Source organism: Leptosomus discolor, chromosome Z (genome assembly GCF_034619465.1).
Source record: "Leptosomus discolor isolate bLepDis1 chromosome Z, bLepDis1.hap2, whole genome shotgun sequence".
In the NCBI taxonomy this organism is placed as follows: domain Eukaryota; kingdom Metazoa; phylum Chordata; class Aves; order Leptosomiformes; family Leptosomidae; genus Leptosomus; species Leptosomus discolor.
The window spans coordinates 4,001,552-4,017,316 of record NC_141419.1 but is presented as its reverse complement, the minus strand read 5'-3'; the positions used below and the strand labels follow the sequence as shown (position 1 = coordinate 4,017,316).

Below are 15,765 nucleotides of genomic sequence, written 5' to 3'. Positions count from 1 at the left end.
AAGGGTGACAAGAAGTTGTGCCAGGTGAAGACAACTGGGAACGTAACCTGGTGAACGAAAACAAAGAGGTTTTTTTAAAAACCCGTCTGCTGCTGAGCAACCTGGGTGGTTTTAATTGATACTTCAGGATGGCGGGCGAAGCCTGGGAAACTTGCGGTATGAAAGGGCAGGAGGGAGCAACGTGGATGTGAAAGGTCTTGCACGGGGCGCAGCGGAGGTGGTCCCGCTGCCGGCGTTGTGACCCCAGCGCCTGTTCCCTTCCTCTCCCTTCCTGCAGGTCATGTTCACCGAGGAGGACGTGAAGTTCTACCTCGCGGAGCTGGCTCTGGGGCTCGACCATTTGCACAGCCTGGGAATCATCTACAGGGATCTCAAACCAGAGAAGTACGTGGGGCACAGCTGAGGCAGGGAACCTGGTCCTCCAGTTCGGTCCCAAGCCTGTGGTCCACAAAGGGCTCAGCCTTCTTCCACAAAGGCAAAGCTGAACGGTGCCCCGAGGCCAGCCAGATGGGAGGCGGCAGTGCCGCTCTACGAGGCTCTCCTGCTCCTCAGATCAGCTCTTACGGCCAGGAGGCAGCATGTGTGCACCACATGTCTGAGCAGTAATCCTTGGCAGGCTCCGGGCTCCAGCTTTAAGCAACGGAGACCCTTTGGAGGGCAGAGGCACCAGGCTGGGCCTCTGCAGAGGCGCGTACCAGCTGCATGAGTTGGTCATTCTTACCTGGGGTACGGGGGGCATCAAAGGTGGTGTAACCCGTGTGGGTCATTCGTTCGCTGTGAAGTTGAGGGTGTAGAGAGAAGGGAGCTGCTCTTGGTCCCGCTCGTGTCTTGGTGATGGAGCTTAATGCACTGGGGGAAGGGACAGATAACTTTCTCCTCTGGATTCTGGGAGCATCTCAGACCTCTGCTGCGTGTGCTTGTTCTCACCTTACTGCAGACAGTGACAACTTGGTTTTTTCATTCCTGCTGTAGCATCCTCTTGGATGAAGAAGGGCACATCAAACTCACAGGTAAGGGACTCCACAAAAGCCTTGTGCTCCAGCAAGGTTGGGTCTTGAAATACGGAGCTTCTCTTAGGCCTCTCTGCTCCGTGTGATTGCTCAGGGCACGTGGGTGCACGCTGACAGTTTTTCTCTTATGTAGATTTTGGCTTGAGTAAGGAGGCTATAGACCACGAGAAGAAAGCCTATTCCTTCTGTGGGACGGTGGAATACATGGCACCAGAAGTTGTGAATCGCCAGGGCCACTCCCACAGTGCTGACTGGTGGTCGTACGGGGTGTTGATGGTACGTACCCAGCTGGCGTGATCGGGGACCTGGCTCAGCAGCCGCTCTGAAACAGCCCTGTGCTGCATGTCTGGCAGATGTGCTGAGCTGGGGATGTTCTCCAAGCTCCCCAGAAGGGCTCTGCAACAGGCCGTCCAGGCATCCAGCCAGGAATGCGTGTTTCTCGGGGCAGGCTGAGCTCCTGAGGGAGCGCTGGGGTGCGCAGCGTGGGGTGGGCAGCGTGGGGTGCGTCGGGGTGTCCGTGTCCACCCCAGCGCTGGGATGTCGGTGTCTGTGCAGATCTGGTGCCACCGTCTGGTGGTTGCTGAATCCGAGGGCTCCCGCAGGAGCAGGCGCTGGCTCGAACATAACTCCTGCTGCAAACCTTGTGAACCAAGCTCCTCCTGAGAAAACACGATCTTTTTCAGAGCTAGGCTTCTGGCTTTTCGCTAGCTTTGGCGAGCTCCCAGGTGAAGGTGCAGTGGGATCTGTGCAACCCTCAGGCTTGCTCAGACGTGACCTCCCCTTCTTCTTTTTCCCTCCCAGTTTGAAATGCTCACGGGCTCGCTGCCCTTCCAGGGGAAGGATCGCAAGGAGACCATGACCCTCATCCTCAAGTAAGAGGAGTTTGTCTTTCACGAGTGTATAGGAGGCGAGCTTCTGCTCTTTCTCCGAGCGTGTTGCAATTTAGGGGGTTCTTGCAACTTAATGGCATTATTTGGCAAGCGGTTTTGGATCAACAGTTCGTTTGAAGGGTGCAGTGTAAATGCCAAACAGATGATTGTACTTTTGGGGGTGGAGGTGCTGCAGTCAGCTTGTGGGTTGACTTCTTTAAACCTGCAACTGATTGCACAACTTCCTCTCCAGAGCAAAGCTGGGCATGCCACAGTTCCTGAGCTCTGAAGCACAGAGCATCCTGCGAGCCCTTTTCAAAAGAAATCCAGCCAACAGATTAGGTAAGACGTTTTGTGGTTTCTGAGTACACCTGATGCTGTATCGGGGCCTCTCACATCCTCGTGGGTCAGCAGCATGTTCACACTTGTGCTCGGTATTTAATGGGCTCGTTTCGTTACAGCCAGGTTCCCCGTAATACCTGGCTGTGTGGCGTACGTGGCCGTAGCCTTCGCTCTGTCGGCTGCTGGGTTTAATGCAACGCACTCCACGGGTGCGTCTTTCAGGTTCTGGACCAGATGGGGCGGAAGAGATCAAGCGCCATCCTTTCTACTCCACCATTGACTGGAATGTGAGTATCAGAAACAGAAGAGCAAGGTTCTCCACCACTCAGCACCAGTAACGCAGCTCTGCTGGCTGCCGTAATAGCACGACCGTGATGCTTGACCAGCTATGGGAGAGCTACCAGTCCCTGCTTCCCTCTGTTCCAACAGTCCTTCCCAAAACTAAAATTCTGCTTGTTACCTGAACAGCTGCTTCACACCCGAGTTGCCTGTGATCTCACCTTGGTTTGAATTTGCTCATCTCTCAGCAGTAAGGCACAGGTTTTAATTGGGGGTTGGCACAACAAGGATTGTCTTGCACAAGCTGGGAAGGCATCGGGGAAACATTTCTGGCAAGGAAATACCTTGTTTTGCACAGAGAAGCAGGGTGAGGACTGCACTGGAATTTCCCAGCTGCTTCTGGCCAGCTCCCTACTTTACCACACAATTGTGTTTCTTCCCTGTTTTCCCATACTTGGTAAGGGATTTTGAAGGTCAGTCCTTTAGTGCTTTCGAGGCACCAAGAAAGCTGCTCCCCTGAACCTCCAGCAATGCTGGTGTAGCTCATTTCAAATTTTTGCTTCAAGAAGCAATTTAAAAAGGATACTTGTGGGAGTGCTGGGAGAGGAATGTCCTCCTAGGGCATCTCCTCTGGCTGTCCCTGGGGAGATACGTGTCAGCAAAGCCCTAAAGGGAGTTAGGACGAGGTGGAAGAGCCTGGCGAGGTAAATATGTTATGGATACCGCTTTTGAGTGGGGCCACTTTGCATGTAGAACACTTTGTTTTCTTGATTTAATATTTGGTAGAGCTTGTAGTATTTCTCCACAAAGTGACTCAAAAGCACCTGGCCAAGAAAGTCTTCCCTCTGAGCTATAGTTAAGTGCTAAGCCACAGAGGTGTTTCCAGCTTTGCAAAATCTCTCCTTGGCCTCTCGTTCCTACCAAGCCTTTGAATGGGAAGCCCTTCTGAGTGCGTACGAGAGCGTTGACCTGTCGGAGCACTTTCGAGCTGCCTTTGTTTTGCAGAAGCTGTACCGCAGGGAAATCAAACCGCCCTTCAAGCCCGCCGTCGGCCAGCCAGATGACACCTTTTATTTTGACACAGAATTTACATCACGTACACCAAAAGGTTCGTATGAGTTCACGCCAAGCCAGAGTTTCCTGTGTGAAATGGTGCTTCACGGCTTCGTACTGGTTTGCCGGTGCCAGCAGGGCAAGGTTTGCCTCCTGCTAGTGCCGCCAGCTCCAGATGGTTACAGCACTGAGGAGGTGGCCCAGCCATGGGCTGTTAGGGGCAAGCTCGGTGCTCTGTGGTGTGGCTTTATCCCAAATAACCTAGCGAGGAGCCATAGCTCCTGGGGGAGAGCAAGGGGAAGGCTTCTGCTTCCGCAGGGCTGGCCCTCTTCAAGTTGCCTCTCAACTCCTGTTGTAGATTCCCCAGGCATCCCCCCTAGCGCGGGGGCACATCAGCTCTTCCGAGGCTTCAGTTTCGTGGCGACCGGATTGATGGAGGATGGCAAGGTGAAACCTTCCCAGTCGCCTCTACATTCGGTGGTACAGGTAAGAAGTGGGGACAGAGGAACTGTTTGAAGCTGCAGTAATACTCCAGAGGGGGTCTGCGGGACCTCTGTACCGTCTGGAGCAGAGCTAACGGGAAGCCCAAGGCAGCGTCTTTCTGTTTTGAATTTTTGCATCCTGTTGTTCTTTCATTTCTCTTGACCATCATGTGCAAAGGTCGTCAGGGCAATGCAAGTCTATTTGCTTTCCTCTCCTCAGGTGGACCCATGCAAGCAGGAGGTCCGTGTAAATGCCCAGGGGTTGAAAGGTGCCACCCAAATGCACCCTCCTTGCTGCAGGCAGTGCTAGCCCACTGACCTATATCTGCCTTGTTCTCTTCTCCTCCCTCTCCCCAGCCGGGAGGGAAGCTGTGGGATGTAGCAGACAGCAGTCTGTCAGCTCGCTCGGTGTTGAAGTTAACTCGTCACGTTGCACAAACCCTTCCCTGAACCCTCCCAGCTCATCTGCTCTCCGCTCTCCTCCTCCAGCAGCTGCACGGCAAGAACGTCCAGTTCAACGACGGCTACGTGGTGAAGGAGGCAATCGGCGTCGGCTCCTACTCAGTGTGTAAACGCTGCATTCATAAAGCCACCAACATGGAATACGCTGTCAAGGTCTGAGATTTACCTCCTGAACTGATCTACCCTGATAGGTGTCTGTTTGTCCCCATGATGACTGAAATAACATCCAGGAATGAAATCGCTTTCCCTGCTTGCGTAGGGCCTAAACGGACAATTTCGGTGCTGCTGTGCATGTAACTGCACCCGCTTTCTTACCTAGGAGTAGCGGGGAAGCAGGGTTCTCCTCTCTCAGAGGCAGGCCAGTATCTCACCCTTCTTGTCAGATCTTAACCAATAAGCCAGAGGTAAAACTTTGGGGTTTGGGGAGACAGAACTGATGAAGCAACTAGGGGATTCATAGAGCTTATTGCTAAAGAGAGCAGGGGACAGGGAGCAGATACAGGATCTCTCAGGGCTCCAAACACTCAGCTTGTTTGCCTTGTCCTGGCCCCTTTCCCACCCCGATGTGGCTAACGCTTATGCACGCTCTTGCAGGTTATTGACAAGAGCAAGCGAGACCCTTCTGAGGAAATAGAAATCCTCCTGCGCTACGGGCAGCATCCGAACATCATCACCTTGAAAGATGTGAGTGTAGCTTGAATGATTTCCTTGTATTTTGGGTTAGGAAGCACAGACTGGTCTAGCAGCTCCAGCACGGGCAACCCAACTGTGTCGCTCTGGTGTGGGGGAGCATCTCCAGACCCACCTCTGCACTGCTGATTTCCGTGTGCTTCTTGGTGGCAGGAGTTCAAAAGGGAAGCTGTGGAAGCAGTTTTGGGTTAACCCCTCCATATTTGCTTTGGTAGGTGTATGACGATGGGAAGTACGTGTATCTGGTGACGGAGCTGATGAGGGGAGGGGAGCTGCTGGATAAAATCCTCAGGCAGAAGTTCTTTTCGGAGAGGGAAGCCAGTTCAGTCCTGCACACGATCTGCAAAACGGTGGAGTATCTGCATTCCCAAGGGGTGAGTATGGTTCCATCTGTCTTCTGGGAAGCTCTCTGGCATTGCACTACGCTCCCTCTCCTCCGGGGAGTAACCGTGCCTGTCGGGACTATTGTTTCTTGCTGGTGTTGCTGTCTTGGCAAGCCAGAGGTGGGGCCAGAGCTGGGGTCGAGTGTCCTGCTGCAGCTTCAGGCCTTCATCTTCCTGGGGTATGAGAACTTCCTTCGCTCCACAGGTGGTTCACAGGGACTTAAAACCCAGCAATATTCTCTACGTGGATGAGTCGGGAAACCCCGAAAGCATTCGCATTTGTGACTTTGGCTTTGCCAAGCAGCTGAGGGCTGAGAACGGCCTCCTCATGACTCCTTGTTATACGGCAAACTTCGTGGCACCCGAGGTGAGCACTTACTGACCTGAGACCCTTCGGTAGCTCTCACATCCCTCCCCTAGCCTGTGCACAGGTAGGTCTGGCCCATTCCTCACTCCAGCCTGCTCTGGCATGCTCTGTCCTGGAAGAGGTAAATACAGAAATACCACTTGTAGCAATGGACCAACAGGGGATGGGTGCAGTCCTCCAACTTGTACTGTCCTTATGGAGGCGTCTGCTGAGGGTACTGAGACTTTGAAACCCCAGTGATTTTCTAGCTGCTTCCCTTCCTGATTAACTGACCGGCTGAAAGAGGTGGGATGATTTTCCGCTCAGCTGTCTCGGTGCGGAAGAAAGGAGGAGAGCCAGCACGCCGTGGAGCACGTGTGCAGTGTCGCTGCGCTGGAACGCGGCTTCTTTCTCGCTTGTTGTTTTGATGTGCCTGGGGGGGTTCCTCTGTTGCACAAAACCAAAGTCTGATTTGAATCCTGATCTGTAGTCCAAGACTTTGGTGTTCAGCAGGGCTCTAGAAGCTTTGCATGCGGGCTGCACGCGGGGGTCAAGCTGCTCTTCAGAAGCTGAAGTGAGCTCAGCGACAAGAACCAAACACACTTTTTTTTTTTCCCTTTGCGCGTTCTGTTCAGGTACTAAAACGGCAAGGCTACGACGAGGGCTGTGACATCTGGAGCCTGGGAGTTCTCCTCTATACGATGCTCGCAGGGTAAGCGGGGCAGCAGCAGGGGCTGTGACCACCTTGCTCTCAGCCGTGCTCAGCGGTGGCAGTTGGGCCTCTCCTCGTCGGTCACTGCTCCCTGGCCGGGTCACAGGACACTAAACCAAATGTTCTCTCTTCTCTCCCCAGCTGCACTCCGTTTGCAAATGGTCCCAGTGACACTCCAGAAGAGATCCTGACCCGGATAGGTGGGGGGAAGTTCTCCATCAGTGGAGGCAATTGGGACACTATTTCGGACATGGCCAAGGTACAGTTTGATGTTCATCTGTGTCATATTAAAGGGTCGGGGTCAAGCACCGCCAGTTGCTGGGAGGCAAGTTTAAAGCAGGTTGGAGAGGGAGGCCAGAAGAGAGAGGAGAAAACCAGCAGTGTAGCTTCTACCCCGTGCAGATCTCCCCCACGGCAGCTCAGCAGTGTGCCTCTCCCGCTCTGGCCGTGAATATTTGCTTGCAGCATCAACCTCGTGCTTGACCCATGTGGGATTTGCTGCTGTGTTATATCTCCCAGGTCTACCAAAACCAAGTTTTATACAAAAGGAGACTGATGTCTGGAGACTTGAAACCTGGCCTCTGAATTTAAATCCTGATTTGGAGGCAGACAGGTGTTTTTTGCATTGGAAGTATGAAATCTTCTAAAGTCTAACTTTCCAAACGATGTCCTTAGGATCTGGTATCAAAGATGCTTCACGTGGATCCTCACCAGCGTCTAACAGCCAAGCAGGTCCTGCAGCATCCCTGGATAACCAAGAAGGACAGCTTACCCCAGAGCCAGCTGAATCACCAGGACGTTCAGCTTGTAAAGGTACAAAGTCTGGGCTGGGCCTTCCGCTGGCTCCTCGTGTACCTTGGGCTTTTTGGAAAACACCGGTCTGGGTGGGGGCAAAGCAGGATGGAAGGTTGGAGAGGGCCAGGGGCGGCAATACAAAACAAGGTGGGTTTTGGCAGGAAAACCTAGGGAGGTTCTTTAACGGCACGTCAGTGCGGGAGGGAGGTTTAGAGAAGAAAGAAGGACGCTCCTGGCTTTGTGTGTGGGTCTGGCTCCTCTGGTCCCTCATCTTGTAAAGCCATGAGTCTGAATTACCTCTCCTAGACCTAAATGACTTCTCGTGCCTTCTCTCCAAGGGGGCGATGGCTGCCACGTACTCTGCACTGAACAGCTCCAAGCCAAGCCCCCAGCTGAAGCCCATCGAATCCTCCATCCTAGCACAGAGGCGGGTGAAGAAGCTTCCTTCCACCACGCTGTGAAGGGGGGATGGTCTGCGCGGTGCAGGCGCACCAGACTTTGCACACCTACTGAAGACGAGGGGCAGGAGCTCGGGTGGTCTATGCCTGCACAGGAGCTCCCCTGAGGACTCGTTCTCCAAAGGCCAAGTGCCTTCCTGGCTCTGAAAGACTGGCTCCTCCTTGTGTGGACTGATCTTTGCTGAGGGAACTTCACTGTACAACTTTTTTTGAAGTGTAAATTGTCAATTTTTAAAGACATCCATCTGTGTATATGAGAACTAGAATGTATAACTGATGTCAAGTGGCACTAAAAAGCAGCTCTGGTTCACCCTTCCCTGTGTAGGGCCAGATATTTGTTGTAGCTACATCATTTCTTGGAATTGATCCTCTCCAACGCCACAGCAGCTGGAAGATTCCATAATGTTTGGGGTTTAGGCTTTTGAGGGGGTTTTCCTCCCTTGAAGCTTTGGACGCCCTTCCCAACAGCAGCCTTGCAGACCCCTAGCCAGCAGCACTCGTGTTTGTAAAGGATTTCCCTCCCCTTGGCTTCACTTTTTGTGCGTGTGTGTTCAGAGCATAAGGTCGATTTTCCAGACTCCGTTTCTTCCTCTCTCCTGCCCTCCCCCAGCCCAGCCCGCAGTTCTCTGAACAAAATAAACCACGGGGTTTCCAAACACCCCCTTAGAGGCTCGGCTGTCCAGGATACCTGCTAGGTCTGGCTTATTCCTTCCCTCTGCCCTCTCATCTTCGTGTTCTCCCCATCACTCCCTGGGGAGTTTGTCACCCACGCAGGTGGGGACGACAAAGGAACCTTCTCCTTGGCAAAGCTGAGGCTTTGAGCTGGCTCTGGCGGCTGCTCTGCCCATTTTTGTGTTTCCTTCAGCAGGGACCTATGAAACAAACTATCCTTTTTTTTTATTATTATTTAACTTTGTTCTACAGCTGGTAACTCAGGGTTTCTTTCTGAATTGTACAATAAACATGTCATTCAGTTGACGTTACTTTACTGACTGACTTTTAGCTGCAGAATAAGCGACCCCGGTCGTTTCCCCACGTCGTACAGGGATAATGTTTCTTGTCTGCCTTTTGGGAGATCTGCAGAGCTTGTTCATCTGGCCCTGTGATGGGAAAACCAGCAGTACTGTAGTCGGGCTGCGTATTGTGCCACCTTCTCGCAGGTGCAATTCCTCACTTTGCAGAGGGAAGGAATTAGAACCAGTTATGGAATAAGGCAGCAACGGGGGGCTGCAGAGGGGAACTTCTTACTCTCAGGACATTTTAGTGCTAATAGAAACCAACACTCGCAGGCAAACTGTGCTAGAAATAAATTCCCGACTCATTCTGACTTGCAGGGAATTGCTGGAGCTCCCTGGTTCAGTGGTGGCTGTTTCTCGGGAGGAGCAGGAGAGCTGCGGGGACAGCAAACACTCGCGTGCTCAAGGATGCGACCGAAGCCAGCAAAGGTTCTCACGTGAATTTCTGCTACTTTTGGGTGATCACATAACGAGAGGGGAAACTTTCTTTTTTGCTTTTCTCTTTTGCTTAGTCCCAGCTGATTCTAAAATGGAGAATTCCATTAAAAAAAACCTCTCGGAGCTGTACAGCTTTCTCTCCTCCTCTGCCCTCATCCAGGCAGGTCCTGTTTTAATCCCTAGAGCAGCCAGCGAGAAGCTGAAACAGTCACAATTTTTTTTCTATATTGATTCCGAGTACTGCCCTAGTGTCCAGTGCCGCTGAGAGGAGGAGGCCAGTGCCAGTGCATGCTGGATCTTCTCACTGCGTTTGCCACCGACCCCCGGCAGAGCTGGATTTAATGTTTTGCTGAGAGCTGGGGAGGGGGACGCTCCACCACGCACAATGCCTTCCTTAAAAACCCTTGCTTTCTCCTCTGGCACGATGTCTGCGTTGGTGCCGGTGAACCTGCCTTACGTTTCCTACAGCTGTGCAGTAACTCTGGTGCCCCTGCAAATTTTAGGTACCTGAAACAAATACAATAACTGTAAACAGCTTCTTTCTGGAGCTGGGGTTGGTCCCTTTGGGGGCTGTTGGGGTTGAAGCAGGCACCTTGAGAGTTTTTCAGAATATTTGCTGTGTTGGCACTTCAAGGGTGGGGTCTGAAACGGTGGGTGGGTTGGCCATGTTGGTGGTAATCACCACTCACTGTGAACCTCTCAACGGTACGGACGGTCAGGGTGGCTCTTAAACGAAACGTTCGCCCTGCTTGGAGGGTAGCTGGCTTGTTTGTATGAAATCATAGAGGCGTCCAAACGAGCGGCCAGGAAAAACGTGACGACCTTTGCTTAATCCTCCCTGCAATGGTGCTGGTGCGAGGCCAACTAGTGACGGCTCAAAGATCCGTGGGCGCAGGGAGCGCAGCCCGTGGCTGCTGCAGGCTCGGCCTGGCCGTGAGACGATACCCGGAGGGTCAGACCCCGACACCGGGAGGGTCAAACCCCTCCGCCTCACCGGGGTCTTTGATCAGAGGGACTTTGTGTTCAGTGCAGCTGTAGCTTCTGGGAGCTCCATCGCTTTGGACAGAGCGAGCACGAAGGGCTACACCTTGCTTTCTGGGGTGCTTTTAACCGAGTTGTTGTGAGCGAGCCTTCCGTAAGTCACAATAATCTTGATTTTTAGTTCCAACTCAACCAAGTGCTGTTACTTTTTTAATTCCAGTGCTCAATAAAAATGGACTTGTTGATCTTTCTGTGTATGAGAACTGTAGGTGTTTGTAACGGGTCAGCTGGGCCCCCTCGTTCCCTTTCTGGTCTTGTCATGAAAGCATTAAACCTTTTGAAAATACAGTTGAGACCAACTACTGTCATCTTAACTGAAATTGCGTTATTTCAGGTGAAAGCTGGGCCTGGGTCAGGCTGGGTCTCTAATGCCAGTGGCGGGGAGCCAGTAGGTGTCTTAGAGAAGACCAAAGGATCTGCTCTCACAAGAGTTTGAGGTCATTCAGCTTTAACTTGGGACAAAGAGGATATACAGCTTGCCTTTGTCTTGGTTTGAAAAGGGACAAAAATGTATTTAACTTTCATACATAAGGAAATTTTCACAAGGAAAACTGCTTGTGTTATTTCAGGTGTTTCGTAGCCAACTTGACCTTTAAAATTTTGCCCTGTACGTCTATAGGAAAGCTCGAGGGAGTAGAAATCCCGGAATCCAGCCTCGAATAGCTGAGTCTACCTGGAATTAACCTGTGTGGAAATAGCGTGTTAATCCATAGACAAGGAGCCTGAAAATAATATTGAGCAGCTCTCTTTATGTGATGCAGCTTCCATATAAGAAAGGCTGAACTTTCCTATTTTGGGGCGTAAATCAGCAGCTTTTCTGTGGTAAAAGAGGTTGACCCAGCTGAGAGGCTGTTTTCCTTCTTCCCACTGTGTAAAGGAGCCGTGCCTCCTCTTAATGATGTGGTACTGACCTTTGTCAAATTAACTGCAGCATAAATAAACGTATTTTGGCCTGATACATATTCCCATCATGATTATTTAGGCTGTCTTTGAAACTGAAGGCCGGTAACTTTCTCAGCAGTCAATCCCCACCTTCAAGTTAGTTCACATAATTCTTTTTCCCACGTCTTTTGCCATTCGTGGGCAGTGAATTGTGCAGCCGATGGCCTCCCGGGTGCCACCACCTCCTCGTGGCAGCCACTGCCGCCTTCCCAAGAACGTGGGAGGCTTCACTCGGTGACCGCAAGCGTGTTCGGCGGTATGTGGGGCGGATGCTGCGCTTTCATGTAATATTCAACAATTTAATCCCTCTTTTAATGCAAAGAAAACATTTGAAATATTTCAAGGTCGTCTTTTGCGAGTGCATAGGGGGCTCTGAATAAAACCTTCATTCATGCAACGAAAGCTGGAGGTCCGCTGCCACTCTTCTGAGCTCTGGTTATTAAAACATCAAGCTGTCTTACTGCTTAAGCTCAGCCAACTTGCTGCCTTCCTCCTTTTGTGTGACACTGGAGCACCTGCCATTAATACTGGTTCTGCTGGGGAGAGAAACTCCCTTTCAGATATGCTTGTCTGAAAATAAATTGACATGTAAAAGGTCTCTTTTGTCGCGACGTGCGTGTAAAGTGCCGGGGTAAGAAGCTGATCGCTTACAAAAGGAGCCGCTGACTCTTTCAGTGATGGGTGGAGGGGGCTGTCAATGTTCAATATGGAGGGCGATGCTGTGAACGGGCTGACGTGATGCGGCTAGCGAAGGATGGCGTCGCTGCATCCTCCGGTCGGTATGAGGCTTTAGGGTTTGGGGTGATTTTTGTCTAAACATGCGGTGATAAAACCCCTGCATCGTCTCGGGGTGAATGGCTGGGCTCCGTAGGGACCCCTTTGGCGAAAACTCTTTTGTTTTTGGGTTTTTTTTTTAGAAAAAGTGTTGTAATTAAGAATACCTCCCTGCTTTCTAACACAGGTAAGAAAAATGAGGAGCTTTGGTGGTGAAGCCTTTGGTTTAGATGTCTAATGAATTCCAGGGCTCTGCTGTTTTTCCTGGGACAAAAATTTGTATCAGTTAGGAAGCAGTAAAAGAATCCTTGGTTAGAGTATTTGTTCTGTCATACAGGCAGCAGTGTGAGACAGCAACAGGTAAATATTTTTATTTTTAGTGGAAAGAATTGTTTTCTTTGAGTTCCTCATACCCTGTGGAGGATACGAAGGTTTTTAAGTAGGTTCTTTGGGCCGGGCTTTGGAGTGGAGTGATGCTGCTTTGAAATCTGCTTCAATACTGAAAAGGTGGGTCCCGTGACTGTGGGTGAGGATTTAAGTTCTGCGGTGTGGAGCTGGCTTTCAGGTGCTGCTCGTTGGGTTTCTGGGTCTTCTTGCGAAGAAATAATTCCCTTCATAATGAAGATCAAGTTGAAGTATGTTCAGGGCGTGAAAGAACAAAAGTGAAATGTGCCAATTACAGAAACCGTCTGGATTAGCTGGTGTCACTTCTGCTTTATCAAACGAGAACACGCTCTCGTGTGCTGCTCAGCTCAAATGCTGTCTTATTTTTAAACAGCAGATGGTGTTAGAAACCTGTAACAGGTGGAACCTCTTCAGTTTTATGTGAGAGATCAGAAGTAGCAGCAATTTCTCGGTTCCCTGGGGGCAGTTTCTTCACGAGAGAAGAAGCAAGCTGCCCTCTGCTTGGGTATTTATTACAGAAGGGAAAACTTTGGAATCACACGTGTTCATATGAAAGAAAGCAATTCTGGTTTGACTTCTTCTGGTTATAATAAAAAGAACCTGGTAATGTTCTCCATAATCCTCTGTTAGCGAGGTGTAGCGGGAGAAGCGAGCTGTTTGCTCGTTGCCTCAAAATCCGGCTCCAATCTGCCACCGTCTATTGGTTTCTTGTCTCTGAGAACAGCACTTCGCGGGCTTCAAGTGTTTTATAAACATTTAATTACTGCAGCGTTTGACTCAAAGCCAGGAATCCCTCGTTCATCTGCATCTCGCAAGGTTTGTGAAAATGATATTCAAATGACAGAATTACAAGGGCCGAGTTCCAACTTCGAGTGAAAGAAACCCCCCGTGAGCTGGGGTCCGCAGCGGCGCTCGTCTCCGCTGCCACGTTTCCAAAGTGAATTACTTCTTCCGCAGAGGAAACACTACCACGTTTTGGAATGCCTGGAGATTTGAGGGTTTGTCAGTACCCCAGGACGGGGAGCTGCGTTTTAATCACATTAGGGAAATGATATGTTAAACTCTGCTCAGCCCGTGCTGTACGAACCTCTAAGGCAGACGGGGGCTGCAGCTGCGTCTAGACTCGAGCCGTGTTTGATCCCCAGTCCCCGCCGTGTCCTCTGCTGCCGTGAGCAGTAGGAAAATCACTACCCATTAAAAGGCGCTCCCCCCACCCACCCACCAAACTACTTGTCATTTTAACATGTCTCCTCCACCCCAGCTCTGTTTTTTTTTTAAAAAAAGGTACAGAAATGCGGGTTTACGGCGCGATTTTTCCGCTGTGCCCCAGCCTGCCCTGCTTGCTCAGCCCCGTGTCCCAGCCGGCGGGGAAGCCCCCAGTAGTCGCGGGGTTTGTGACACCGAGAGGAAACAGCGACTAAAGGTAAAAAAACCTCGGATTAATAATTTCGATCCAACCACCCTCCTCCTTCCTCAGCTCCCTTTTCCGTACAGCGGGTTGTTAAATGCAGCCTGGGTGTGCGGTAACAGAAATCACTTGCTTTCCATGAAAAAGAAGGAGTTGGCTGCCTGCGCCCGTGTTTTCGTGGATGCAGGCAACCGATCGCTCCTGGTCAGGGCAGGAAACCCCGATGAGAAGTTGTTCCTCTGCGAGACACGTATGAGCTGACCCTGATCTCACCGGCTGCAGGAGGGGTTGTCCTAAACCATCGAGGGGCAAACCGAGGTCTGCAACTGCCAACGTTTCCAGGCTTTACCGTAATTCTGAAGGCGTATTCGGAGCCGCCTTTAATAAGTGCCGTGGCTGGCGATCAGACCCTTTTTAATGAGACAGATCCCCGATCCCAAGGCCCCAGATCCCTCGCTGCTCGGCTCGCTGGCTGTTGAGCGAGTTGCGAGCACATGACGAGCAGCGACTCACAAAGTAAAACCGGAGTCCCTTTTCCTGCTCCGTTTGAAGAAGGGGTAGGGAGCTCTTCTGATGTTTCATTAAAGCTGCCTTTTCTCCTTCTGGCAGAGCAGATTTAATCAGACCCGCCTCCTAGTTCCAGCTGCTGGGTTCGAACGCTCTGATCTGTGCACTGGGTGCACGTCTAATTATGGAGGCAATTCCCATGGATACCAAGAAGAATTGTCTGTACTGGCAAATGATCCCAGCTGGGAAAAATGGTGAAGGAAAAGGTGTTGAAATATTTGGGAAGAGACTTCAAAAGTTGCTGGAAATGGAAGTGAAAAACATTTCTGGTGTTCTTGCACCCCAATGTGCAAATCTTTCTTGTTTTCAAACTGAGATGCGGGTTATTTTTCGCTCTGGTTTGCACGAGTTGCTGCTTTTTGTGCCACTGGTAGATTTACCAGCACAGGGGCCGCTCCCGTGTTACCTGCACCCCCCCGGGGACTGCTGTTGTACCCCGCAAGGTTCCCCCCCGCTCACCCGCACAGCACGAGAAGTGCGTTTGGAGCAAACGGCGGAGAGTTTGTGTTTCCATAAGGGCAACACCCTGGGCGAGGCAGCACGCTCTCCCGGGGGAGGCGCCCGCCGAAGGGCTGGTAATACTGGTTCCATCCGCAGTGCGGGTGCTGGTGTGTGGGACTTGAGTAAGTTACTCCCCTTTATGCCTCATTCTTCTGAGATGTACACATTTAAATACCTTCTTTCTGTATAAATTAATATCTGAAGGGTCTGTGCAAGGAAAAAGAGCACTCCCTGGTTAAAAAGGCAGGGGGAAATACCCGGTCAAGTGACGCTCAGATGTGGGAAGTTAAACAAATATGATTTTAAATTATTTTGTACTTGTTCAGCTGCGAGGCCTTATGTTCAGACTGCATAGTGAAAAAACACATTTTTTTATTTACACCAATAATAAAGGGGTTTTGAGGGTGGGTTTTTTTTTTTGCTTTGGGTTTGTTTGGAGGTTTTGGGGAACAGCCTAATCAACTCCACAATGGTTGTAACTTGTATATATTTCACTAATTTCCCTCCAGCAGGAGCTCAGAGACTTTTCAAGATGTTGCGAGCGAATATCAACACACAGAATAAGAAAAGCTGCAGCACCATTAGGTTGGATTTCCATCGCTTTCTCATCCCGGGCACCTGCTCCCCTTCCCCCCCCAGTCTTCCCAGCTGTCTGTCTGTCTCATTTATGTCAATTAGAGATTCAGTGCTGCCTGATTTAATTGGCCTGACTTTCCCCTCTAATGGAAACCCAAGCGAAGGCAGGGCAGGCAGGCAGGCAGGCAGCTCTCCATGGGCTGCCTGACCGGGGAA

General features: G+C 51.0%; 1 protein-coding gene across 1 annotated transcript in view; it reads left to right on the top strand.

Annotated features, from left to right (window-relative positions):
- The window catches only part of RPS6KA1 (ribosomal protein S6 kinase A1), a 39,988-nt gene extending 31,129 nt beyond the window's left edge, over positions 1-8,859 (top strand). Inside the window, exons 8-23 of the mRNA XM_086479823.1 lie at positions 278-384; positions 973-1,010; positions 1,144-1,286; positions 1,812-1,882; positions 2,133-2,221; positions 2,444-2,508; positions 3,506-3,608; positions 3,912-4,039; positions 4,525-4,650; positions 5,092-5,181; positions 5,403-5,561; positions 5,776-5,937; positions 6,552-6,628; positions 6,770-6,887; positions 7,304-7,441; positions 7,762-8,859. Of these exons, the coding sequence (XP_086335949.1) occupies positions 278-384; positions 973-1,010; positions 1,144-1,286; positions 1,812-1,882; positions 2,133-2,221; positions 2,444-2,508; positions 3,506-3,608; positions 3,912-4,039; positions 4,525-4,650; positions 5,092-5,181; positions 5,403-5,561; positions 5,776-5,937; positions 6,552-6,628; positions 6,770-6,887; positions 7,304-7,441; positions 7,762-7,884 (1,737 nt within the window). The 3' untranslated portion in view covers positions 7,885-8,859. The remainder of the gene's footprint in view (positions 1-277; positions 385-972; positions 1,011-1,143; positions 1,287-1,811; positions 1,883-2,132; positions 2,222-2,443; positions 2,509-3,505; positions 3,609-3,911; positions 4,040-4,524; positions 4,651-5,091; positions 5,182-5,402; positions 5,562-5,775; positions 5,938-6,551; positions 6,629-6,769; positions 6,888-7,303; positions 7,442-7,761) is intronic.
- The last annotated feature ends 6,906 nt before the right edge of the window (positions 8,860-15,765 follow it).